This window comes from Schistocerca gregaria, chromosome 2 (genome assembly GCF_023897955.1).
Source record: "Schistocerca gregaria isolate iqSchGreg1 chromosome 2, iqSchGreg1.2, whole genome shotgun sequence".
NCBI lineage: Eukaryota > Metazoa > Arthropoda > Insecta > Orthoptera > Acrididae > Schistocerca > Schistocerca gregaria.
Genome location: NC_064921.1, coordinates 988,755,192 through 988,778,920, shown reverse-complemented (window position 1 = coordinate 988,778,920; position 23,729 = coordinate 988,755,192). Strand labels below are relative to the sequence as shown.

Sequence of the window (23,729 nt, the reverse complement as noted above, 5' to 3'; positions counted from 1 at the left end):
TCCAAACTCCATAGCCCGACGAATCTGCTTCTCGGTGTATCCATTTTCCTTAAAGACACTCATCAAATGTTCAAGCTCTTGGGTTAAGCTGTCTGCGTCGGATGGGTTACATAACCAAATATTTTTACAAAATGTGATGATGCCCTAAAAGGGTGAAATGCGTTATTGATATTAAATAACTTCGCAACCACACCTGTTTTTATTCTGAAATCTAAGTCACATAATCGAAGAGTGGGTTGTTATTTATTTTATAAAAGTACTAATAAAATGTGAATTTTATTCCAGTGTTCAATGCTAAGTGACGTTGCAACTCATTTCCACTTAAGAAAATACTTCAGATTTTTAAAAGCTCTTAGACAAAGATATGTTTGTGTTACATATGTAGGACGGATCACAATTAATAGTGAAAACTGACGCTGTGAAAATGTACAAGAAAAAAGGCAGAAACGTTCCAGTAAACATGGGTCCACTAACAAGACGTTTGCAAGATAATTGCGAAAGTGTAGTTACAAGCCGCCACTAGCTTCAATAAGTATTATTGTCCTTAATGCAACTGAAATGCAAATTTTTCGATAAGTTGATCTAATTCGACTAACATTTCACCCAAGGCCTACCTTACCCTGTGCAACGTTGGAGAATATGGTAAATGTGTGGTGGGGCACAGACTCACTTGATTGCTCATTAAGACATCTGACGTCCCAATACGACGTTAGACGTTGCACACACTAGTATACAAAGCCAAGCGCTTTCTGTATCTAGACACTGTCTGTAGACAATCGAGCGATTCTGTTTACAGGCAACTGAGAGACATTTCTTTTCTATACACACGTTTTTGCAACAAAATCACAGAACATTTGACTAAATTTCGAAATGAGAAACAATGGGCAATTCATAGATAAAGTTGCGCAACATTTCGTAGTGTCGATGTGTTGGTAGACGTGACCTCCAGTTACTCTCTTTGTGTCAGGGAAAACGCTTCATCGGTTTTTTCTGATACTCTTGTTTTTCATTTTAATCAGCACGTATCAAGATGTGGCCTACAGAGAAAGTGTTGAACCAGATTGAAGATTTTCACGCGGCTTTATGTTGTGAAAAGTTAGTAATTCCGAATGTAGAAATCGCAACAAGAAGATGTTTGTTATCAAGGAGTTAGCCAACAAAAAGTTAAGTATCAGTGAATGATGTTGGGAAAAAAATATGCTGTCTTCTACTTTCAAAGTCAAAAATAAATTACTGCCGAAACGAGGCCCCTGAGCAAACAGTTCACGTTTCCACTAACGCTTATTCTTTCTTCGACTTCTTTCACGAACCATTATTCTCATTGCACGAGGTGCAGCTACGTGTCCACAGACAGTCCCTCTACAACGTCTATAGAAAATCGCTCGATTTTGTACACAAGTGTGTATTTACCTCAAGATGACTATGTCAAACATAGCTTGTACCTCGGCCTGCAGGATCATCTGCCCTCAGTCCTATGGATTTTTCTTTTTGAAGTTATGACAAAAGAGAAGAGTCCAGCACTCCCAATGATACGGCTGGAACAGCGGATTTTCCGGTGGAATCAAGTTTTACGAAATGTTCCGGGTATGTTTCAAACATTTCTTAACTCACCGCAGAGATGATTGGCAGTAGCGCTTGCAAACTGAGGGAAACATGTGGAACATAATTTGTATCAAATAATGTGCTGAAGCAGTATTGAATTTCTTTTTAAGGCAGGCCTTGGACTAAATTTGCTCCCAGTTAGATAGTGACTTAATACTTCATGACCAAATTAATTAAAATATTGCGTATTAATGTAAAAATTGGTTTCCCACTTTTGGAATGGATACTGAGTCAGGCCATGTTTCTAAAATAGATTGTTGTTTGTACTTTCATAATTATTTTAAGTGGGAAGTGTATGTCCCACTTAATTCGAGGAGGAGTAAACGATTCCTTAAATTTATTGGTCCTTGCGTCCAGCGGCAAACACAGGTCCCACTTAAAATAATTTTTTACTTGGTATTATGGTCAATAAAAAGAAAAAAGTAAGAACCATTACTATGTGAATTAAATTTATTTATTCACGGCTGAACATTTTTATCATTTTTTTTCAAAACATGGCTGAATACATCGTGGTACTTTGCAATAATTATGTATGAAATTAGTCCTCATCTCTTGCTACCATGTGCTGCATTGTCTGTATCGCTTCCTTGTGCTCCTTGCTGTAAAATGTTTTACGACTGCAAATAAGCCCGCATGATTATCTGTACGGAATGATATGTATCAGCAGTAAAATAAGTCGGTCATATTCAGTTATCTGTGTAGTTACTGGTTCATTTTTCTAGTTTCTAGCTTGTTTAAGTGCTCACTATGCACACCCTTTAATAACAGTGTAGCGTAGAGTACTGCTGTTGTTATCGACGCTTGTATCGACCTTCGTATCGTACAGGCTTTCGTTTTCTTTCGTTAGTGTAGCTCAGTGTTGGTTAAACTGGCAATGGAAGAGTACCTCGAGTTGATGCTGCTAATAAGCTGAGTACACCATGCGTTTGTTATATATTTCTACAAGCTTCACACAAGCGCGATTTCAGCAATGGACAGGAACTGTGATTGCTGTGTACAGATGCAAGCTAGGTTGATGACCCTCCGCTCACAGCTCCAGATGGTGTTGGCTTCCGTCACACAGCTTGAGGCTGCTGCCAAGGGCAGCACCGTGGAGGGTAGAACGAGCCCGTCCCAGGTGTCTCCCGAACGGTCCACTGCTGTGACCGCCCCGGGTACTGCCTGCACTGACGTTGACCCCTCACCTGTGGTCTGTGGACGTTCCAAAGGCTGGCAGGCAGCGAAGGACTTTCCGAGGGGCCGATCGTAGCGCCTCCCCAGTTCGTTTGACGAACAGGTTGCGCACATTATCTGTGGCTGATGAAGTCTCTGAGCCATATGTAGTCGTCCATCCTGTTCCAGAGGAAACTTCTCGGCCCGCAAGGTCTGGGCATTCACAGAGAGTGGGTTTGCTGGTAGTTGGGAGCTCCAACGTTAGACACGTAACGGGGCACCTTAGGAACATGGCTGCCAAGGAGAGGAAGGAAGCCAGTGTGCACTACGTGTGCATACCGGGGGGAGTCATTCCGGATGTGGAAAGGGTGCGATCTAGCATTGAATGTATAAACTGTTCCGAACCAACAGACTCACTGTGTGGCGCCTAATGCGCGAGATATAGCTTAATTGTTTCAGTAGTGCATTGTGTGCTCTGTGGCTCTCGTAAGTATATGTAAATTTTTTCCTGTCTCTTATGGATAAGCTCAGTGAAGGTATTTAGTGTCTTTTTTACACTGTTTGCTAGAAATATACACATCTGTGCACGTTATTGACAAAACACTTTAAATTCGTTTAGTTATTTTTGCCTTATAGCCAGTGTATATAGAGAGTTTCTATTTGTGCCATTTCTTCATTTTTATGTCTAAAGTTTTACGTTTATTTATTTTTCATTCGCTACTGTAATCCTTATTTTTGTGTCCCTCGCTTTGATAAGAAACGGAAAACTGCACAAACTCCTTATTTATTTTTCGTGATGAACACTTGCCCTCCCCTTCGCTTTATATTTCTCACAGTCAAAAGCTGCCTTAGAAAAGCAATATGAAAACAAATTTGCTCACATTTTCCTTTATTTTCAGAGTTCCACTCTATGAAATTGTTTGCTATTGCAACGTCCAAAAGCAAATAACAAAACACACGATGCCATTATTTGACTGACGTACTGCCAATACCACATCATTCTCTCCGCTGCTAGCACCTACCTACAGTTCCAATCACAGCTGTGTACTCTGTTGTGGATGCACTGTGGAATATAGCTGAGATTGTACTATTTGTATTCTTTGTTGTGACGGATCATATATCCTTCAGATGAGGAACAGCTTACAAAACTGTAACATCTACATGTACATCTACGTCATTACTCCGATATTCACAATAAAGTACCTTGCAGAGGGTTCAATGAACCACATTCAAACTGTGTCTCTACTGTTCCACCCTCGAAAGCCGCGCGGGAAAAACGAGCACTTACATTTTTCTGTGCAAACACTGATTTCTCTTATTTTATCGCGATAATCATTTCTCCTTACGTAGGTGAGTGCCAATAGAAAGTTTTCGCAATCAGAGCAGAAAACTTGTCATCGAAATTTCATGAGAAAATCCCATTGCATCGTAAAACGCCTTTGTTTTGATGATTTCCATTCCAATTCACGTATCATATCTGTAGCACTATCTCCACTATTTCGCCATAATACAAAAAGAGCTTCCCTTCTTTGAGCTTTTACGATGTGATCCGTCAGTCGCACCTGATGCGATTCCCACACCGCACAGCAATACTGCAGAATAGGGCGTACAAGCGTGGTGTAAGAAGTCTCTTTAGTAGACCTGTTGCATCTTCTAAGTGTTCTGCCAATGAATCACAGGCTTTGGAGTGATCGTTCCAATTTTGGTAATTTGTAATTGTAATCCCTAAGTATTTAGTTGAATTTACAGCCTTAAGATTTGAGTAACTTATCGCGTAATCGAAATTTAGCGGATTTCTTTAAGTACTGATGTGAATAACTTCACACTTTTCTTTATTCAGGGTCTGTTGCCAGTTTTCGCGCCATACAGATATCTATCTAAATCACTTTGCAATTCTTTTGGACATCTGGTGACTTTACAAGACGGTAAATGGTATCATTTGCAAACAATCTGATTTCCATTTAAGAAAATACCTGAGATTTTTAAAAGCTCTTAGACAAAAATATGTTTGTGTTACATATGTAGAACGGATCATAATTAATAGTGAAAACTGACGCTGTGAAAGTGTACAAGAAAAAAAGCAGAAACGTTCCAGTAAACATGGGTCCACTAACAAGAAGTTTGCGAGATAATTGCGAAAGTGTAGTTACAGGCCGCCACTAGCTTCAATAAGTATTACTGTCCTTAATGCAACTGAAATGCAAATTTTTCGATTAAGTTAGATCTAATCCGATTTACATTTCACCCAAGGCCTACCTTACCCTATGCAACGTTGGAGAATATGGTAAATGTTTGGTAGGGCACAGACTCACTTTGTTGCTCATTAAGACATCTGACGTTCCAATACGACGTTAGACGTGTACACACTAGTATACAAAGCCAAGCGCTTTCTGTATCTAGACACTGTCTGTAGACAATCGAGCGATTCTGTTTACAGGCAACTGAGAGACATTTCTTTTCTATACACACGTTTTTGCAACAAAATTACAGAACACTTGACTAACTTTCGAAATAGGAAACAATGGGCAATTCGTAGATAAAGTTGCGCAACATTTCGTAGTGTCGACGTGTTAGTAGAAATGACCTCCAGTTACTCTCTTTGCGTCAGGGAAAACGCTTCATTGGTTTTTTCTGATACTTTTGTTTTTCATTTTAACCATCACGCATCAAGATGTGCCCTACAGAGAAAGTGTTGAACCAGATTGAAGATTTTCACGCGGCTTTATGTTGTGAAAAGTTAGTAATTCCGAATGTAAAAATCGCAACAAGAAGATGTTTGTTATCAAGGAGTTAGCCAACAAAAAGTTAAGTATCAGTGAATGATGTTGGAAAAAAATATTCTGTCTTCTACTTTCAAAGTCAGAAATAAATTACTGCCGAAACGAGGCCCCTGAGCAAACAGTTCACGTTTCCACTAACGCTTATCCTTTCTTCGACTTCTTTCACGACCCATTATTCTCATTGCATGAGGTGCAGCTACGTGTCCACAGACAGTCCCTCTACAACGTCTATAGAAAATCGCTCGATTTTGTACACAAGTGTGTATTTACCTTAAGATGACTATGTCAAACATAGCTTGTTCCTCGGTCTGCAGGATCATCTGCCCTCAGTCCTATGGATTTTTCTGTTTGAAGTTATGTTAAAAGATAAGAGTACAGCATTCCCAATGATGCGGCTGGAACAGCGGGTTTTCCGGTGGAGTCAAGTTTTACGAAATGTTCCGGGTATGTTTTAAAGATTTCTTAACACACCGCAGAGATGAGTGGCAGTAGCGCTTCCAAAGTGAGGGAGATACGTGGAACATAATTTGTATCAATTAATGTGCTGAAGCAGTATTGAATTTCTTTCTAAGGCAGGCTTTGGGCGAAATTTGCTCCCAGTTAGATAGTGACTTAATACTTCATGACCAAATTAATTAAAATACTGCGTATTAATGTAAAAATTGGTTTCCTATTTTTGTAATGGATACTGAGTAAGGCCATGTTTCTAAAATCAATTGTTGTTTGTAGATTCATAATTATTTTAAGTGGGAAGTGTATGTCCCTCTGAATTCGAGGAGGAATAAATGGTTCCTTAAATTTATTGTTCCTTGTGTCCAGTGGGAAACACGAGTCCCACTTAAAATAATTTTTTACTAAAGATTAGAGTCAATAAAGAAAAAAAGTAAGAACCATTACTACGTGAAACAAATTTATTTATTCACGGCTGAACATTTTTACCAATTTATTCAAAACGTGGCTGAATACATCGTGGTACTTTGCAGTAGTTATGTATGAAATTAGTCCTTATCTCTTGCTACCATGTGCTGCATTGTCTGTGTCGCTTCCTTGTCCTCCTTGTTGTAAAATGTTTTACGACTGCAAATAAGCACGCATCATTATCTGTACTAAATGATACATATCTGCAGTAAAATGGAAGTATAATAAGCCGATCATATTCAGTTATCTATGTAGTTACTGGTTCATTTTTGTAGTTTCTTGCTAGTTTAAGTGCTCACTACGCACAAGCTGTTGTTATCGACGCTTGTATCGACCTTCGTATCGTACAGGCTTACGTTTTCTTTCGTTAGTGTAGCTCAGTGTTGGTTAGACCGTCAATGGAAGAGTACCTCGAGTTGATGCTGCTAATAAGCTGAGTACATCATTCGTTTCTTATATATTTCTACAAGCTTCACACAAGCGCGATTTCAGCAATGGACAGGAACTGTGATTGCTGTGTACAGATGCAAGCTAGGTTGATGACCCTCCGCTCACAGCTCCAGATGGTGTTGGCTTCCGTCACACAGCTTGAGGCTGCTGCCAAGGGCAGCACTGTGGGGGGTAGAACGAGCCCGTCCCAGGTGTCTCCCGAACGGTCCACTGCTGTGACCGCCCCGGGTACTGCCTGCACTGACGTTGACCCCTTACCTGTGGTCATGTGGACGTTCCAAAGGCTGGCAGGCAGCGAAGGACTTTCCGAGGGGCCGATCGTAGCGCCTCCCCAGTTCGTTTGACGAACAGGTTGCGCACATTATCTGTGGCTGAAGAAGTCTCTGAGCCATATGCAGTCGTCCACCCTGTTCCAGAGGAAGCTTCTCGGCCTGCAAGGTCTGGGCATTCACAGAGGGTGGGTTTGCTGGTAGTTGGGAGCTCCAACGTTAGACGCGTAACGGGGCCCCTTAGGAACATGGCTGCCAAGGAGAGGAAGGAAGCCAGTGTGCACTCCGTGTGCATACCGGGGGGAGTCATTCCGGATGTGGAAAGGGTGCGATCTAGCATTGAATGTATAAACTGTTCCGAACCAACAGACTCACTGTGTGGCGCCTAATGCGCGAGATATCGCTTAATTGTTTCAGTAGTGCATTGTGTGCCTTGTGTCTCTCGTAAGTATATGTAAATTTTTTCCTGTCTGTTATAGATAAGCTCAGTAAAGGTATTTAGTGTCTTTTTTACTCTGTTTGCTAGAAATATACACATCTGTGCACGTGATTGACAAAACACTTTAAATTCGTTTAGTTATTTTGCCTTATAGCCAGTATATATAGAGAGTTTCTATTTGTGCAATTTCTTCATTTTTTATCTACAGTTTTACGTTTGTTAATTTTTCATTCGCTGCTGTGATCTTTTTTTTTTTTTGTCTCCCTCGGTTTGATGAGAAACTCAAAACTGCACAAACTCCTTATTTATCTTTCGTGATGAATACTTGCCCTACTCTTCTCTTTATATTTCTCACAGTCAAAAGCTGCCTTAAAAAAGCAATATGAAAACAAATTTGCTCACATTTTCCTTTATTTTTAGAGTTCCACTCTATGAAATTGTTTGCTATTGCAACGTCCAAAAGAAAATAACAAAACACACGATGTCATTATTTGACTGACGTACTGCCAATACCACATCTTTCTCTCGGCTGCTAGAACCTACCTACAGTTCCAATCACAGCTGTGTACTCTGTTGTGGATGCACTGTAGGATATAGCTGAGATTGTAATATTTGTATTCTTTGTTGTGACGGATCCTTCAGATGAGGAACAGCTTACAAAACTGTAACATCTACATGTACATCTACGTCATTACTCCGATATTCACAATAAAGTACCTGGCAGAGGGTTCAATGAACCACATTAAAGCTGTCTCTCTACCGTTCCACCCTCGAACGCCGCGCGGGAAACACGAGCACTTAAATTTTTCTCTATGAGCAGCAAACCCGAATAGACTTTCAAGTCTGATTTCTCTTATTTTATTGCGATAATCATTTCTCCTTACGTAGGTGAGTGCCAATAGAATGTTTTCGCAATCAGAGCAGAAAACTTGTGATTGAAATTTCATGAGAAGACCCCATTGCAACGTAAAATGCCATTGTTTTTATGATTGCCATTCCAATTCACGTATCATATCTGTAGCACTATCTCCCCTATTTCGCCATAATACAAAAAGAGCTTCCCTTCTTTGAACTTTTACGATGTGATCCGTCAGTCGTACCTGATGCGATTCCCACACCGCACAGCAATACTGCAGAATAGGGCGTACAAGCGTGGTGGAAGCAGTCTCTTTAGTAGACCTGTTGCACCTTCTAAGTGTTCTGCCAATGAATCACAAGCTTTGGAGTGATCGTTCAAATTTAGGTTATTTGTAATTGTAATCCCTAAGTATTTAGTTGAATTTACAGCCTTAAGATTTGAGTAACTTATCGCGTAATTGAAATTTAGCGGATTTCTTTAAGTACTGATGTGAATAACTTCACAATTTTCTTTATTCAGGGTCTGTTGCCAGTTTTCGCACAATACAGATATCTATCTAAATCACTTTGCAATTCTTTTGGACATCTGGTGACTTTACAAGACGGTAAATGATATCATTTGCAAACAATCTAAGTGGGCTACTCAGATTGTCTCCCATGTCGTTAATATAGATCAGGAACAATAGAGGGCCTATAACACTTCCTTGGGGAACACTAGATATTACTTCTGTTTTACTCGATGACTTTCCGCCTATTAGTACGAACTGTGACATTTCCGACAGGAAATTACGAATCCAGTCGCACAACTGCGGCGATATTCCATAGGCACACAGTTTCGTTAATAAGACGCTTATAAGGAACGCTGTCGAAAGCCTTCTGGAAATCTAAAAATATGGAATCAATTTGACATCCCCTGTTGATAGCACTCATTACTTCATGAGTATAAGGGACTACTTGTGTTTTGCAAGAACGATATTTTCTGAATCCGTGCTGACTATGTGTCAATAAATCGGTTTCTTCGAGGTACTTCATAATGTTCAAATACAGTATATGTTCCAAAACTCTACATCAAATTGACGTTAGTGATATGGGCCTGTAACTCAACGGATTACTTTTACTTCCCTTTTTGAATACTGGTGTGGCCTGAGCAATTTTCCAGTCTTTAGGTACGGATCTTTCTGTGAGCGAGCAGTTGTATATAATTGCTAAATATGGAGCTATTTTGTCACCATACTATGAGGGGAACCTGACTGGTATACAATCTGGAGCGGAAGCCTTGCTTTTATTAAGTGATTGAAGCTGCTTTGCGACACCGAAGCTACCTATTTCTATGTTTCTCATCTTCGCAGTTGTTCTTGATTGGAATTCAGGAATATTTACTTCGTCTTCTTTGGTGAAGGCGTTTCGGAAAATCGTGTCTAATAACTCTGCTTTAGTGGCACTGTAGTCAGTGACTTCACGTTTGTCATCGCACAGTGAAGGTATTGATTGCGTCTTGCCACTGGTGTGCTTTATGTATGACCAGAATCTCTTTGGGTTTTCTGCCAGATTTCGAGACAGAGTTTCGTTGTGGAAATTATTGAAAGCATCTCGCATTGAAGTACGCACTATATTTCGAACATCTGCAAAACTTTGCCAGTACGGGGATTTTGCGTTCTTTTAAATCTGATATGCGTTTTCACTGCTTCTCCAACAGCGATCTGACCCCTTTTGTGTACCATGGGGGATCCGTACCATCACTTATTAATTTGTGTGCTATTTATCTCTCAATTGCTGTCGATACTATCTCTTTGCATCATTCCACAACGTACATGATCAGATCTGAAGGTCTGCAGTCTGTCTCTTAAAAAGGCGTTAAGAGCATTTTTATCAGCTTTTTAAATAGATATACTTTGCGTTTTTTTTATTGTTGTGGGTGTTCCGGTATTCAGCCTAGCAGCAAGTGCCTTGTGGTCACTAATCTCTGTATCCGTCATAATACACCACATTTGTCCAGGATTAGTTGTTGGTAAGTGGTCAAGTATACTTTCGCAACCATTTACGCTTCGGGTGGGCTCATGAACTAACAGTTTCAAAATAATTTTCTGACAAAGCATTCAGTACAATTTAGGATGACGTTTTATGCCTGCCGCCAGCTTTAAACGTATAGGTTTTCCAGCACATCGAGCGTAGATTGAAGTCACCACCGACTATAATTGTATTAGTGGAGTACCTATTTGAAGTGAGACTCATATTACGTTTTAACTGTTGAGGAACTTTATCTTCTGAGTCGGGGGTCGGTAAAACGGTCCAATGTTTCCGATTGTCAAGTATGGCCTCTACCCGTACTATTTCCCAGAAACTGTCTACTTCAATTTCACCAAAAGGTAAAGCGGTTAATACTCCACCGCCAACTGTATTTAACTTATCCTTTCTGAACACTGTTAGGTCGTTTGAAAAAAATTTCGGCTCAACTTATTTCCGGCTATAGCGAGGTTTCCGTACCTGTAACAAAATAAGCTTCAGTGCCTTCTATTAGGGCTTGGCGCTCTGTTTCTTCCCCAACACAGCTACGACAATGTACAACTAAATTACCCATCGTTTCTACAACCACCTTACTGTGTTTTACTTGCCTCAGCTGGACTCCCTTTCTGTGGTTTCCTGGGACCCTGTAACCTACAACACCGCCCAATACCTCCCCCACAGACCCCGCTCCTCGTGCAGCGTCTTCCTGTCTGTTGTGAACTCCTGACCTATTAAGTGGAGCCCGGAAACCCACCGCTCTATGGCGCAAGTCGAGGAATCTCCAGCCTACACTGTCACAGAACCGCCTGAGCCTTTGATTCAGACCCTCCACTCGGCTCTGCACCAAAGAAGCACAGTCGGCTCTATCGACGATACTGCAGATGGTGAGCTCCGCCTTAATTTCGCAAGCAAGACTGGCAGTCTTTACCATTTCCGCTAGTCGCACGAAACCAGAGAGAATCTCCTCCGATCCAAAGCGAGACGTGTCATTGCTACCGATATTAGCCACCACCTGCAGACGGCGGCGCCCTGTATTCTTTATGGCATCCGGAAGGGAGTCCTTACACCATGCTTGTCCGCCCCATTCTGCAGTATTGCTGTGCCGTGTGGGAATCGCATCAGGTGCAACTGACGGATCACATCGAAAAAGTTCAAAGGAGGAAAGCTCGTTTTGTATTATCGCGAAATAAGGGAGATAGTGCGACTGACATTATACGTGAATTGGAGTGGCAGTCATCAAAACAAGGCGTTTTCCGTCGCGATGGGATCTTCTCATGAAATTTCAATCACTAGTTTTCTCCTCTGATTACGAAAATATTCTGGTGGTACTCAGTTACGAAAATATTCTGGTGGTACTCAGCTACGTAGGGATAAATTTTCATCGCGATAAAAAATAAGAGAAATCAGGGTTTGCACAGAAAAATTTAAGTGCTTGTTTTTCGAGCGCGGCGTTCGAGAATGGAACAGTAGAGAGATAGCTTGAACGTGGTTCGCTGAACCTTCTGCCAGACACTTTATTGTGAATATCGGAGTAATCACGTAGATGTAGATGTTACAGTTTTGTCAGCTGTTCCTCATCTGAAAGATATACGATCCGTCCAAGAAAAAATACCAATAGTACAATCTCAGCTATATCCCGCAGTGCATCCACAACAGAGTATACAGATGTGACTGGAATCGTAGATAGGTTCGACCAGCGGAGAGAAAGATGTGGTACTGTCAGTACGTCAGTCAAATAATGGCATCGTCTGTTTTGTTATTTTCTTTTGGACGTTGCAACAGCAAATAGAGTGAAATTATAATAATAAAGGAAAATGTGACCAACTTTGTTTTCATATTGCATTTCATTTCTAAGGCAGCTTTTGACTGTGAGAAATATAAAGAGAAATGGAAGGCAAGTATTGGTTCAAATGGCTCTGAGCACTATGGGACTTAACTTCTGAGGTCATCAGTCCCCTAGAACTTAGAACTACTTAAACCTAACTAACTTAAGGACACCACAAACATCCCTGCCCGAGGCAGGATTCGAACCTGCTACCGTAGCGGTCGAGCGGTTCCGGACTGTAGCGCCTAGAACCGCTCGGCCACTCCGGCCGCCAAGGCAAGTATTCATCACCAAAAATAAATAAGGAGTTTGTACAGTTTTCAGTTCCATATCAAACAGAGGGAGATAAAATAAGATCACAGAAGCGAATGAAAAATAAATAAACGTAAAACTTTAGACACAAAAATGAAGAAATGGCACAAACAGAAGTTCTCTACACACACTGGCTATAAGACATAACCATTAAACGAAGGTAAAGTGTTTTGTCTACAACGTGCACAGATGTGTATATTTCTAGCAAACAGTGTAGAAAAGACAGTAAGTGCCTTTACTGAGCTTATCTGTAACAAGCAGGAAAAAATTTACATAAACTTACGAGAGACACAAGGCACACAATGCACAACTGAACAAATAAAGCGAAATCTCGCGCATTAGGCACCACACAATGAGCCTGTTGGCTCCAAACAGTTTATAGATGCAATGTTAGCTCGCACCACCAATAGATATTCTTGTCCTTGCGAGCCCAGGGAAATAAATTTGTATTGAGAGATATATGGCACGCTGGTCACGCTAGGGAATCGAAAAATTTACATTTCAAACACATTTATACTAAGTTCAACAATATTTCACAGTGGCCGCTTGCTGCCATACATTTGCAGTTATCTTGCAGACAGCTCTTTTGCGACTCAATGATTGCTGGAACGCGTTTACTTCTACGAGTATCGTGAGTGTCATTGTATACTTTCACCTGTGTCACCTTTCGCTAACATCTTTTTTTCCCATCGTATATACACAAATCTTTGGGCGCCTCTTGCACTCCTCTCCGCTTGACACCCCAAGCGGCCGCTTATGTTGCTTAGGATTTAAAGCCGGCCGATGTGGCCGAGCGGTTCTAGGCGCAACAGTCTAGAAGCGCGTGACCGCTACGGTCGCAGGTTCGAATCCTGCCTCGAGCATGGATGTGTGTGATGTCCTTAGGTTAGTTAGGTTTAGGTAGTTCTAAGTTTAGGGAACTGATGACCTCAGCAGTTAAGTCCCATAGTGCTCAGAGCCATTTGAACCATTTGGGATTTAAATCTTCTCTATTGACTAGTTATTTCGTTCGTCTTGGTTTCAAAGATATGCTCAAATGTTTCTATAGCCGTACTGTGGTAGCCTTAGAATTTATCTGGGTAATTTCTTAAAGGTTGGCAGGCTTCTAAAAACTCCCCTACATACCAATTTTCGTTAAACTGGTGAACGCATAACTTTCTTTTAAGTCCCTTATTTAGGAGAAAGCGCTATTACGTGAGAAACCAACATAAACACGACCGCAGACTACACAATCGCTCTTCTTCAGATGGGAGAAATACGGATTCCAATATAGGTACGTCAAAAACGATGTTGGACTACATCGCATCACATAATCGGCCTACATAGGATCTACATCAACATCTATATGATTACTCTGGAACTCACAATTAAGTGCCTGGCAGAGGGTTCATCGAACCACCTTCACAATTCTCTATTATTCGAATCTCGTATACCGCGCGGAAAGAATGAACACCGATAGCTTTCCGTACGATCTTTGATTTCCCTTATCTTATCGTGGTGCTCTCCTTCCGCCCTACGTAGGTCGGTGTCAACAAAATATTTTCACATTCGGAGGAGAAATTTTGTGATTGGAATTTCGTGAGAAGATTCCGTCGCAACGAAAAACGCCTTTCTTTTAATGATTTCCAGCCCAAATCCTGTATCATTTCTGTGACACTCTATCCCATATTTCGCGATAATACAAAACGTGCTGCCTTTCTTTGAACTTTTTCGATATACTCCGTCATTCCTATCTGGTAAGGTTCGCACACCACGCAGCAATATTCTGAAAGAGGACGGACAACCGTAGTGTAGGCAGTCTCCTTAGTATGTCTGTTACATTTTGTAAGTGTCCTGCCAATAAAAGGCAGCCTTTGGTTAGCCTTCCCCACAACATTTTCTATGTGTTCTTTCCAAATTAAGTTGTTCGTAATTGTAATATCTAGGTATTTAGTTGAATTTACGGCTTTTAGATTAGACTGATTTATAGTCTAACCGAAGTTTAACGAGTTCCTTTTAGCACTCATGTGGATGACCTCACACTTTTCGTTATTTAGGGTCAACTGCCACTTTTCGCACCATTCAATATTTTTTCTAAATCGTTTTTCAGTTTGTTTTCATCTTCTGATGACTTTATTAGTCGATAAACGACTGCGTCATCTGCTACCACCTTCAAGTTATTTCTCTACGTTCTATTCTCGAACAGCGCTTGGGGAAAACGAACACTATATCTTTCTGTGCGAGCTCTGATTTCTCTTATCTTATTAACATGATCATTTCTCACTATGTAGGTGGGGTGAAACAAAATATTTTCACACTCTGAGGAGAAAGCTGGTGTATGAAGTTTCACGAGATTATCCTGCCGCAACGAAAAAGGCCTTTGTTTTAATTATTGCCACCACCACTCGCGTATCATATTCGTGGCACTCTCTCCTCTACTTCGTGATAATACACAACGAGCTGCCCTTCTCTGAACTTTTTCGACGTCCTCCGTCAGTGCTATCTGAAGAGGGTCCCACACCGCACACCAAGGCTCCAGAAGAGGCCCGACAATCGCAGTGTAAGCAGCCTCTTTAGTAGATCTGTTAAATTTTGTAAGTGTTTTGCCAATAAATCGCAGTCTGTGTCCAACACCCCCCTGCTTCCCGGGGTTTGCGAAATTACAAGTTGGTTATGACCGTGAATTATGAATTTTGATCCGCGTCGGGATAAGGAATCCGAATCCGAAGGAAATAATGATTATTCCGCTGGAAACAGGAGACGCTATAACTTGATCGTTATTGAATGAGTAATTACATTCAATAACGATCGTTAAATGAAATAATGGAAATAATTTGGAAATAAATTTTGCAGTGGAAATTTTGCCGAAAGAAATGATTAAGTTGTAAAAGCAGTTAAAAAATCGGTCGCCAGCTCGACTGATGAGCGACATTGCTGTTAAGTACGTAAATAATTGTGTCAAAAATAAAGTTTACCTGTATGTAGCGGAGCAGGTGGAACGGGAACTTTTACGTAAGTGCTGTGTCAGGCTCAGCAGTCATATACAACAATGTCATAACAATCAAACTACACTTATTTTGTTCATAATTAGTCAGATTATTATCTATCTAGATTTTGAATAATGGACTGAAATTCTGTCTTTAAAATGAGGTACATTGCACAGTTTAATCTACTGATAATGAAATATATTGCCAATAATTTAACTATGGTTTGACTGATAATAACTCATTAATTGGGGGATTGTCAGGTGGAATAAGCTTTATAGTTTCATGAAATATCCTTGAATTAGCTTCAGCTGAATATACATTGAAATAAATCTTAATAATCAAATTTATTACTTCAGTCTATTATTAAGTCACCACGGTTGGCGTAAGCTTATTAACTGCAACAATTAACTACGATAACCAGTCTGAAATTTACTCTTCGCCATCTGTGCAAATAACTTGATAATTAACATATTTTCTCTTGATAATGGCGTGACACACTCGGTTCAATAAGGTTAGGATTGGAAGGAACCTACTTGGTGTTATTGTCGGGTGGAATGTAAATGAAACACTTCGATTATAAAGTGCTTGTTATTAATAGTTCAACTTCAGAGAAATGAACAGTCACTGGCACGCCTTCTACCATTTTATCCTATGAAAATTACTTAGATTTTACTTCCCTCGTTGTCGGTGGATCGATGGAAGTCCACGGCAGCGCCACAATGTGGCATCGGGCTTTTACTGTTGCGACTTGGGCCCACAGTGCGCTTCACATTTAAGTCCTCGTTTCTTCAGCACTATGCCCATTAATCCATAATAACTTGCCCGTCCATGCTTCCAGATAAGCCGACCATTAATTTCCCGTCGTACTTAGATCCACACACTAACCGTTAGAGGTAACACAGCTAGGACTAGCAGCACTCGACTGTACTTCTTACTCCGATGTAGCAGGACTTTGAATTTCGCCGCGCTACACTTGTTCCCTCAGATATAAATTATACCGTCGCAGCGGTATGAGCGCTCGACGGCAGAGAAAATAATAAAATGGTAACCCTTTTTTTCTATCCGTTTCTTTTTTGTCTCGAGAGCGGGAGCTTAATGCAGACGTAAAAAAATTATTAATGTGTAGACATATTGTGGAAGTTGTTATGAAATTCGGAGGAAGGAAGTAGCAACGTAAAATAAATTGCATTCAGTGTCAAGATGATTTTAATTTGTATAAGTTAGTGATTCCTGGACGATTGCAAGATTTCGGAGCAGCTACTACTTTTATGCAGAAATAAAGTAGGAGATTTATGAAGACCTGGACGCCGCACGAAAGAAGACGTGTTAACATGGTAAAGGATGAACTATTATCTACGCCATTTCCCTCTGTTAGACACATTTGTTATTATCTGGGTTTTTTTTTCAAATAATTTTTGTAGTGGAAATTGGTTTGACTTTTGCTCAGAAACGCCACAAGGACCACCCCAACAATAGCTATTCCGAATCACGAAGTCCGATAACTTTTATGTAATACGAAGTCCGACTTGGACTTCATTCTTTCCCTTCTTTTCACGGTCATTAGCGATTTTAAAACCCCTTTTTATTCACCATTTCTTCCCACATTTTCAACTTTTTCTTTTCCTCTCTTTTTCTTTTTTATTAACCACTACACCGAGCACGGCGTCACTGCTCCTACTGCCCGCTGGCGCGCTCCCGCGCCCAGAGGCGCGACAAAGCAATCTCTCTGACTTCAACGTTAACTAAATATGTCCTGGCTTGCCAGTGTTAAATATTACATAATTTAAACATAGTATTTACAATACATATTTACACTAGACAATACATCGTGGACAGTTCCATGTGTAAAGTGAGCGAAAAAATTCATAGCAAGGACTGCGTTGTAGCGTCGCATGTAGTATGCTTTCCCCCGTAACATTATCTACGTGGTATTTCCAGTGTAAGGTAATCGTAAAGGTAGTCCCGAAGTATTTGGCTGAATTTGCGGCCTTTAGAGAGGGGGATATACGGATCAATCGACGACGTGCATCCTTACTCGTATTCGGAAGTAGCATAGGGCCGCCCTGAGTCAGATATTTCGTGGAACCCCCGTGGCATCTCGTGCGGGACGCTGCGGAAGAGGCCTTCCCCGAGCGAGTGCATCGCCTCGTCACTGCGTCACTTCCCTGCTTCTGTTAGTCGCAGCTTATAAATGAGATCTGCTCAACCGGGCCACCGTAGTCCCCCGAGGAGCGGGTGAGGCCCACCGCTTTGACCGGTACTCGCGTCCGAGGATGAAGGAAGCGCACGTGTCGGCGGCAGGCTGCGTACCTCAACTTGAGCCCACAGCTGCCGGCGACCTTGGCGGTCCACAGCTCGGCGTCCGGCCCTGGCAGCGCCTCCGCTCCAGCTTAGAGAGAGTGTCGATGGGCGCGGCCGGCACCGCCAGTCTGCAAGCAGGCGGCGCGACCGCAATGGAAATACTGCACCACTTGCTCAGTTTGGGTCAGTACTATCTCTCGATACAAGCGGCGATTGCACGCTGCTTCACATCTACATCTACATATACAGGGTGTTACAAAGAGGTACGGCCAAACTTTCAGGAAACAATCCTCACACACAACGGAAGAAAATATGTTATGTGGACATGTGTCCGGAAACGCTTACTTTCCATGTTAGAGCTCATTTTATTACTTCTCTCCAAATCACATTAATCATGAAATGGAAACACACAGCAACAGAACGTACCAGCGTGGCTTCAAACAATTTGTTACAGGAAATGTTCAAAATGTCCTCCGTTAGCGAGGATACATGCATCCACCCTCGGTCGCCTGGAATCCCTGATGCGCTGATGCAGCCCTGGAGAATGGCGTATTGTATCACAGCACGACGAGTCTCTACATTTGGTACCGGGGTTGCGTAGACAAGAGCTTTCAAATGCCGCCATAAATGAAAGTGAAGAGGGTTGAGGTCAGGAGAGCGTGGAGGCCATGGAATTGGTCCGCCTCTACCAATCCATCGGTCACCGAATCTGTTGTTGAGAAGCGTACGAACACTTCGACTGAAATGTGCAGGAGCTCCATCGTGCATGAACCACATGTTGTGTCGTACTTGTAAATGCACATGTTCTAGGAGCACAGGTAGAGTATCCCGTATGAAACCATGATAACGTGCTCCATTGAGCGTAGGTGGACGAAACTAAAATGAGCTTTAACATGGAAATTAAGCGTTTCCGGACACATGTCCACATAACACCTTTTCCTTATTTGTGGGTGAGGAATGTTTCCTGAAAGTGTGGCCGTACCTCCTTTTTGTAACACTCTGTATACTCCGCTAGCCATCAACCGGTGTGTGGCGGAGGGCACAATTCCTCCCATAGTCATATTCCCCCACCCCCACCCCCACCCCCTCTGTTCCACTCGCGGATCGCGCGAGGGAAAAACGACTGTCTGAACGCCTCGGTACGATATAACGATATGTTTACGTAATGTACACTCCTGGAAATTGAAATAAGAACACCGTGAATTCTTGTCCCAGGAAGGGGAAACTTTATTGACACATTCCCGGGGTCAGATACATCACATGATCACACTGACAGAACCACAGGCACATCGACACAGGAAACAGAGCATGCACAATGTCGGCACTAGTACAGTGTATATCCACCTTTCGCAGCAGTGCAGGCTGCTATTCTCCCATGGAGACGATCGTAGAGATGCTGGATGTAGTCCTGTGGAACGGCTTGCCATGCCATTTCCACCTGGCGCCTCAGTTGGACCAGCGTTCGTGCTGGACGTGCAGACCGCGTGAGACGACGCTTCACCCAGTCCCAAACATGCTCAATGGGGGACAGATCCGGAGATCTTACTGGCCAGGGTAGTTGACTTACACCTTCTAGAGCACGTTGGGTGGCACGGGATACATGCGGACGTGCATTGTCCTGTTGGAACAGCAAGTTCCCTTGCCGATCTAGGAATGGTAGAACGATGGGTTCGATGACGGTTTGGATGTACCGTGCACTATTCAGTGTCCCCTCGACGATAACCAGAGGTGTACGGCCAGTGTAGGAGATCGCTCCCCACACCATGATGCCGGGTGTTGGCCCTGTATGCCTCGGTCGTATGCAGTCCTGATTGTGGCGCTCACCTGCACGGCGCCAAACACGCATACGACCATCATTGGCACCAAGGCAGAAGCGACTCTCATCGCTGAAGACGACACGTCTCCATTCGTCCCTCCATTCACGCCTGACGCGACACCACTGGAGGCGGGCTGCACGACGTTGGGGCGTGAGCGGAAGACGGCCTAACGGTGTGCGGGACCGTAGCCCAGCTTCAAGGAGACGGTTGCGAATGGTCCTCGCCGATACCCCAGGAGCAACAGTGTCCCTAATTTGCTGGGAAGTGGCGGTGCGATCCCCTACGGCACTGTGTAGGATCCTACGGTCTTGGCGTGCATCCGTGCGTCGCTGCTGTCCGATCCCAGGTCGACGGGCACGTGTACCTTCCGCCGACCACTGGCGACAACATCGATGTACTGTAGAGACCGCACGGCCCACGTGTTGAGCAATTCGGCGGTACGTCCACCCGGTCTCCCGCATGCCCACTATACGCCCTCGCTCAAAGTCCATCAACTGCACATACGGTTCACGTCCACGCTGTCGCGGCATGCTACCAGTGTTAAAGACTGCGATGGAGCTCCGTATGCCACGGCAAACTGGCTGACACTGACGGCGGCGGTGCACAAATGCTGCGCAGCTAGCGCCATTCGACGGCCAACACCGCAGTTCCTGGTGTGTCATTGCTTGTACAGCCCTCTCGCAGTGTCCGGAGCAAGTATGGTGGGTCTGACACACCGGTGTCAATGTGTTCTTTTTTCCATTTCCAGGAGTGTATATACACAAACATACTGTTAAAAATGTCCCCGTTCGTAGTCGCTAATTATTACAATATTTTTACTTTTGTATTGTAACATATAGCTATAATCAGCCGTGGAAATATATTTGCGAACGCCGACCGTGTGCGGCTGTTTCTTGTTGGATCGTCTGATCAGTCGGAAGTTGCATTGCAGAGGAGAGTAAATGCCTATTCAAAATATAATTACTTTTGGATAGCTCAACATGAATTTCCTAAGGGACCGTAGTTTTTCACGATAAAGGATGACAGCCAAAACAGTTGCAGGATAAAAAAAATTTATTAACATTCTTGACCGAGGTTTCGGTATATATAAATATACCTTCATCAGAAGTAAAAAATCCTGAACAGGAAGACACTTCCATTAGCAAAACCTTAGCATCGGAAATGAGAAACACTAGAGCTTAAGAAACAGTGTAATTACCAAAGTAATACAGGCACGAAATCTTTTAGTATCTTACTAAAATTACATCATGCAATGGAGATAAATAAAACAATTGTGCCAAAGGCGTCGTCAATAATTAAGGCATCATCTCCATTTGTAGAACATGACTGTAGGCACAGGGTCAATGCGAACATGTTGTACAAATGGAGATGATGTCTTAATTATTGACGACGCCTTTGGCACAATTGTTTTATTTATCTCCATTGCATGATGTAATTTTAGTAAGATACTAAAAGATTTCGTGCCTGTATTACTTTGGTAATTCTACTGTTACTTAAGCTCTAGTGTTTCTCATTTCCGATGTTAAGGTTTTGCTAATGGAAGTGTCTTCCTGTTCAGGATTTTATACTTCTGATGAAGGTATATTTATATACACCGAAACCTCGGTCAAGAATTTTAATAAAAAATTTATCCTGCAACTGTTTTGGCTGTCATCCTTTATCGTGAAGAATTTCAACAGTTGCTGTTCCAGCCATGTTTAAAATCTTGGACCGTATTTTATCATGCATTTGCCAGTAGAATATGGCGCGGAGAAAATATTTCGCCGCATGCAACTTCCGTCCGATCTCGACGAAAGAATTCGTGACTGTGAACTCTCTATTTGGCAGAAACATAAAGAAAATTAAGTAACTTCATGAAAGAGTGAGACATAGATTCTATAATAAATAAATAGTCCATACACCAGTTCCATTTAACACTGAATTTGTGGCAGTTAATAGATGAACTTGCACTGCAAAGAAGGATTTAACATGGATGCCGTTTTGACTGGCACTTCTCTTCTCGTAATGAAAATAATTCCTTTGGCGTTTTCACATACACGTCGCACAATAAATCTACTGCTATACAGTATTGCACTTTTATTTTACACTAAAATAATATTATTTTTAATAATAATAATACGGCGGCAAGACATGCGCGTACGACACAAGTTACAAGAGACAAGAGAAAATGAGTAACTGAGTAACTGTTCATCGAGAATATCTCGTACATCAAAAGAATGTGTAAAAGTGTTCTTCTTCTGTCCGTTTTTCACGCGGAGGTTTTCAAAGTCAGTAACTCAATGCATCTCTGACGGCGCTTCGACAATAAACACGTTACGTCACAGGTCGTTCACCTTCTACATTCTCACAGCGTTATTTGCTAACTGTAGCTGTTTATCATCATCAGTTACATTACCCGTACTGTCAGCAAGAGAAAGTATTGAATTATTTGTAGCGTTCATAGATTTTACGTATGACCAAAATTTTTTGGGGTTATTTTTAGAAACTGCAGATAAAATATTGCTTTCAATTTCGTTAAAAAAGTCTCTCATTGTCCTTCTGACAACTGCTTTCATTTCGCAAAATTTCTGTTTGTCAGCGGGGCAGTGACTACGTTTAAAACGACTGTGCAAAATTCTCAGCTTTTTCAGCAACTTCCTAATATGTTTGTTGTACCAAGGTGGATCCTTTCCCTCCCCTATACTTTTGATAGGCACATACATCTCTAGCACATGGTGGACAATACCTTGAAATTCCGACCAAAGATGCTCGATATCTTTGTGTCCCGTTAATTGAATATCTGCCTCAACAGAGAACGTTGTTTATTTCACATCAACATCTATACCCTGCAAGCTACCTTGAGGTGTGTGGTGGAGAGTACATGTGATAACACTATCACTAGCCCTTTCCCCGTTCCTTTCTCGGTTGGTGCCTGGAAAGAACGACTGTCGATAAACTACCGTATGAGCTCTGTAGTCCGATTAAAATTACTTGACAACTGATGTCTGTCACATGGCGCTGCAGTGTTGCCACAACTGCTGACACTCGGTTAAAGGCGACACGCACACCAACCTGCGTGCAGCATCAAAATGGGTACAGGATAAACCCTCCAGTGGCGCAGTCCTAGCAAGGAAACTCTTGCTGGATTTAAGGCGGGATCTTGCTGCCTGATGACCATACAGAGGATGTCGGCGGTCATTCTCCTGCTTTGTTCTCTCATTGTCTGCAGCAGTGGCCCTTCGGATGTTGGGTGCGGCTATTCCAATAATCGGATACAGTTTCTGCACTGCTGTTAGCTTCAAGCATCCTGAGATGATCCTTGCAGTATCGTTGACCGCAGCATCGACTTGCTTACCACGAGCTGAAGCGTTCCACACAGGAGCAGCATACTCAACGGCTGATACAGAAGGCGCAAGTGCAGGAGTCCTTAGGAGGTGCGGGTTGGCTCCCCATCCGGTATGAACGTATGCAAGAGCAGCATAAATATCTTACGTAATGCGTTTACCAAGTTTCCTTCGGGGAATTTCTAACGCAGCAACGTTGTTTACACTTTAGTATAAGGTTACGAAACAGCTGTCGGAGGCTTTTTGGCGACCATCTGATGTTTCAGAAACCTGCTACAGTCTGCAGATCTGATGAGTTTTTTTTTGGTCATCAGTTTACTGACTGGTTTGATGCGGCCCGCCACGAATTCCTTTCCTGTGCTAACCTCTTCATCTCAGAGTAGCACTTAGAACCTACGTCCTCAATTATTTGCTTGACGTATTCCAATCTCTGTTTTCCTCTACAGTTTTTGCCCTCTACATTTCCCTCTAGTACCATGGAAGTCATTCCCTCATGTCTTAGCAGATGTCCTATCATCCTGTCCCTTCTCCTTATCAGTGTTTTCCACATATTCCTTTCCTCTCCGATTCTGCGTAGAACCACCTCATTCCTTATCTTATCAGTCCACCTAATTTTCAACATTCGTCTATAGCACCACATCTCAAATCCTTCGATTCTCTTCTGTTCCGGTTTTCCCACAGTCCATGTTTCACTACCATATAATGCTGTACTC

At 42.2% G+C, this 23,729-nt stretch overlaps 1 protein-coding gene across 5 annotated transcripts in view; it reads left to right on the top strand.

Moving 5' to 3' along the window:
- LOC126335484 (L-threonine 3-dehydrogenase, mitochondrial) overlaps window positions 1-23,729 on the top strand; it is a 265,944-nt gene that overhangs the window by 79,369 nt on the left and 162,846 nt on the right. Inside the window, exon 1 of one of the 5 annotated variants that reach the window (XM_049998807.1) lies at window positions 2,493-2,510. The exons of 3 other annotated variants lie outside the window; for them this stretch is intronic. In XM_049998807.1, coding sequence (XP_049854764.1) covers window positions 2,498-2,510 — 13 coding nt within the window. In that variant the 5' untranslated portion in view covers window positions 2,493-2,497. Of the gene's footprint in view, window positions 1-2,492; window positions 2,511-6,857; window positions 6,885-23,729 lie in introns of those variants that run through there. One more of the 5 variants, XM_049998806.1, reaches the window with a different exon arrangement.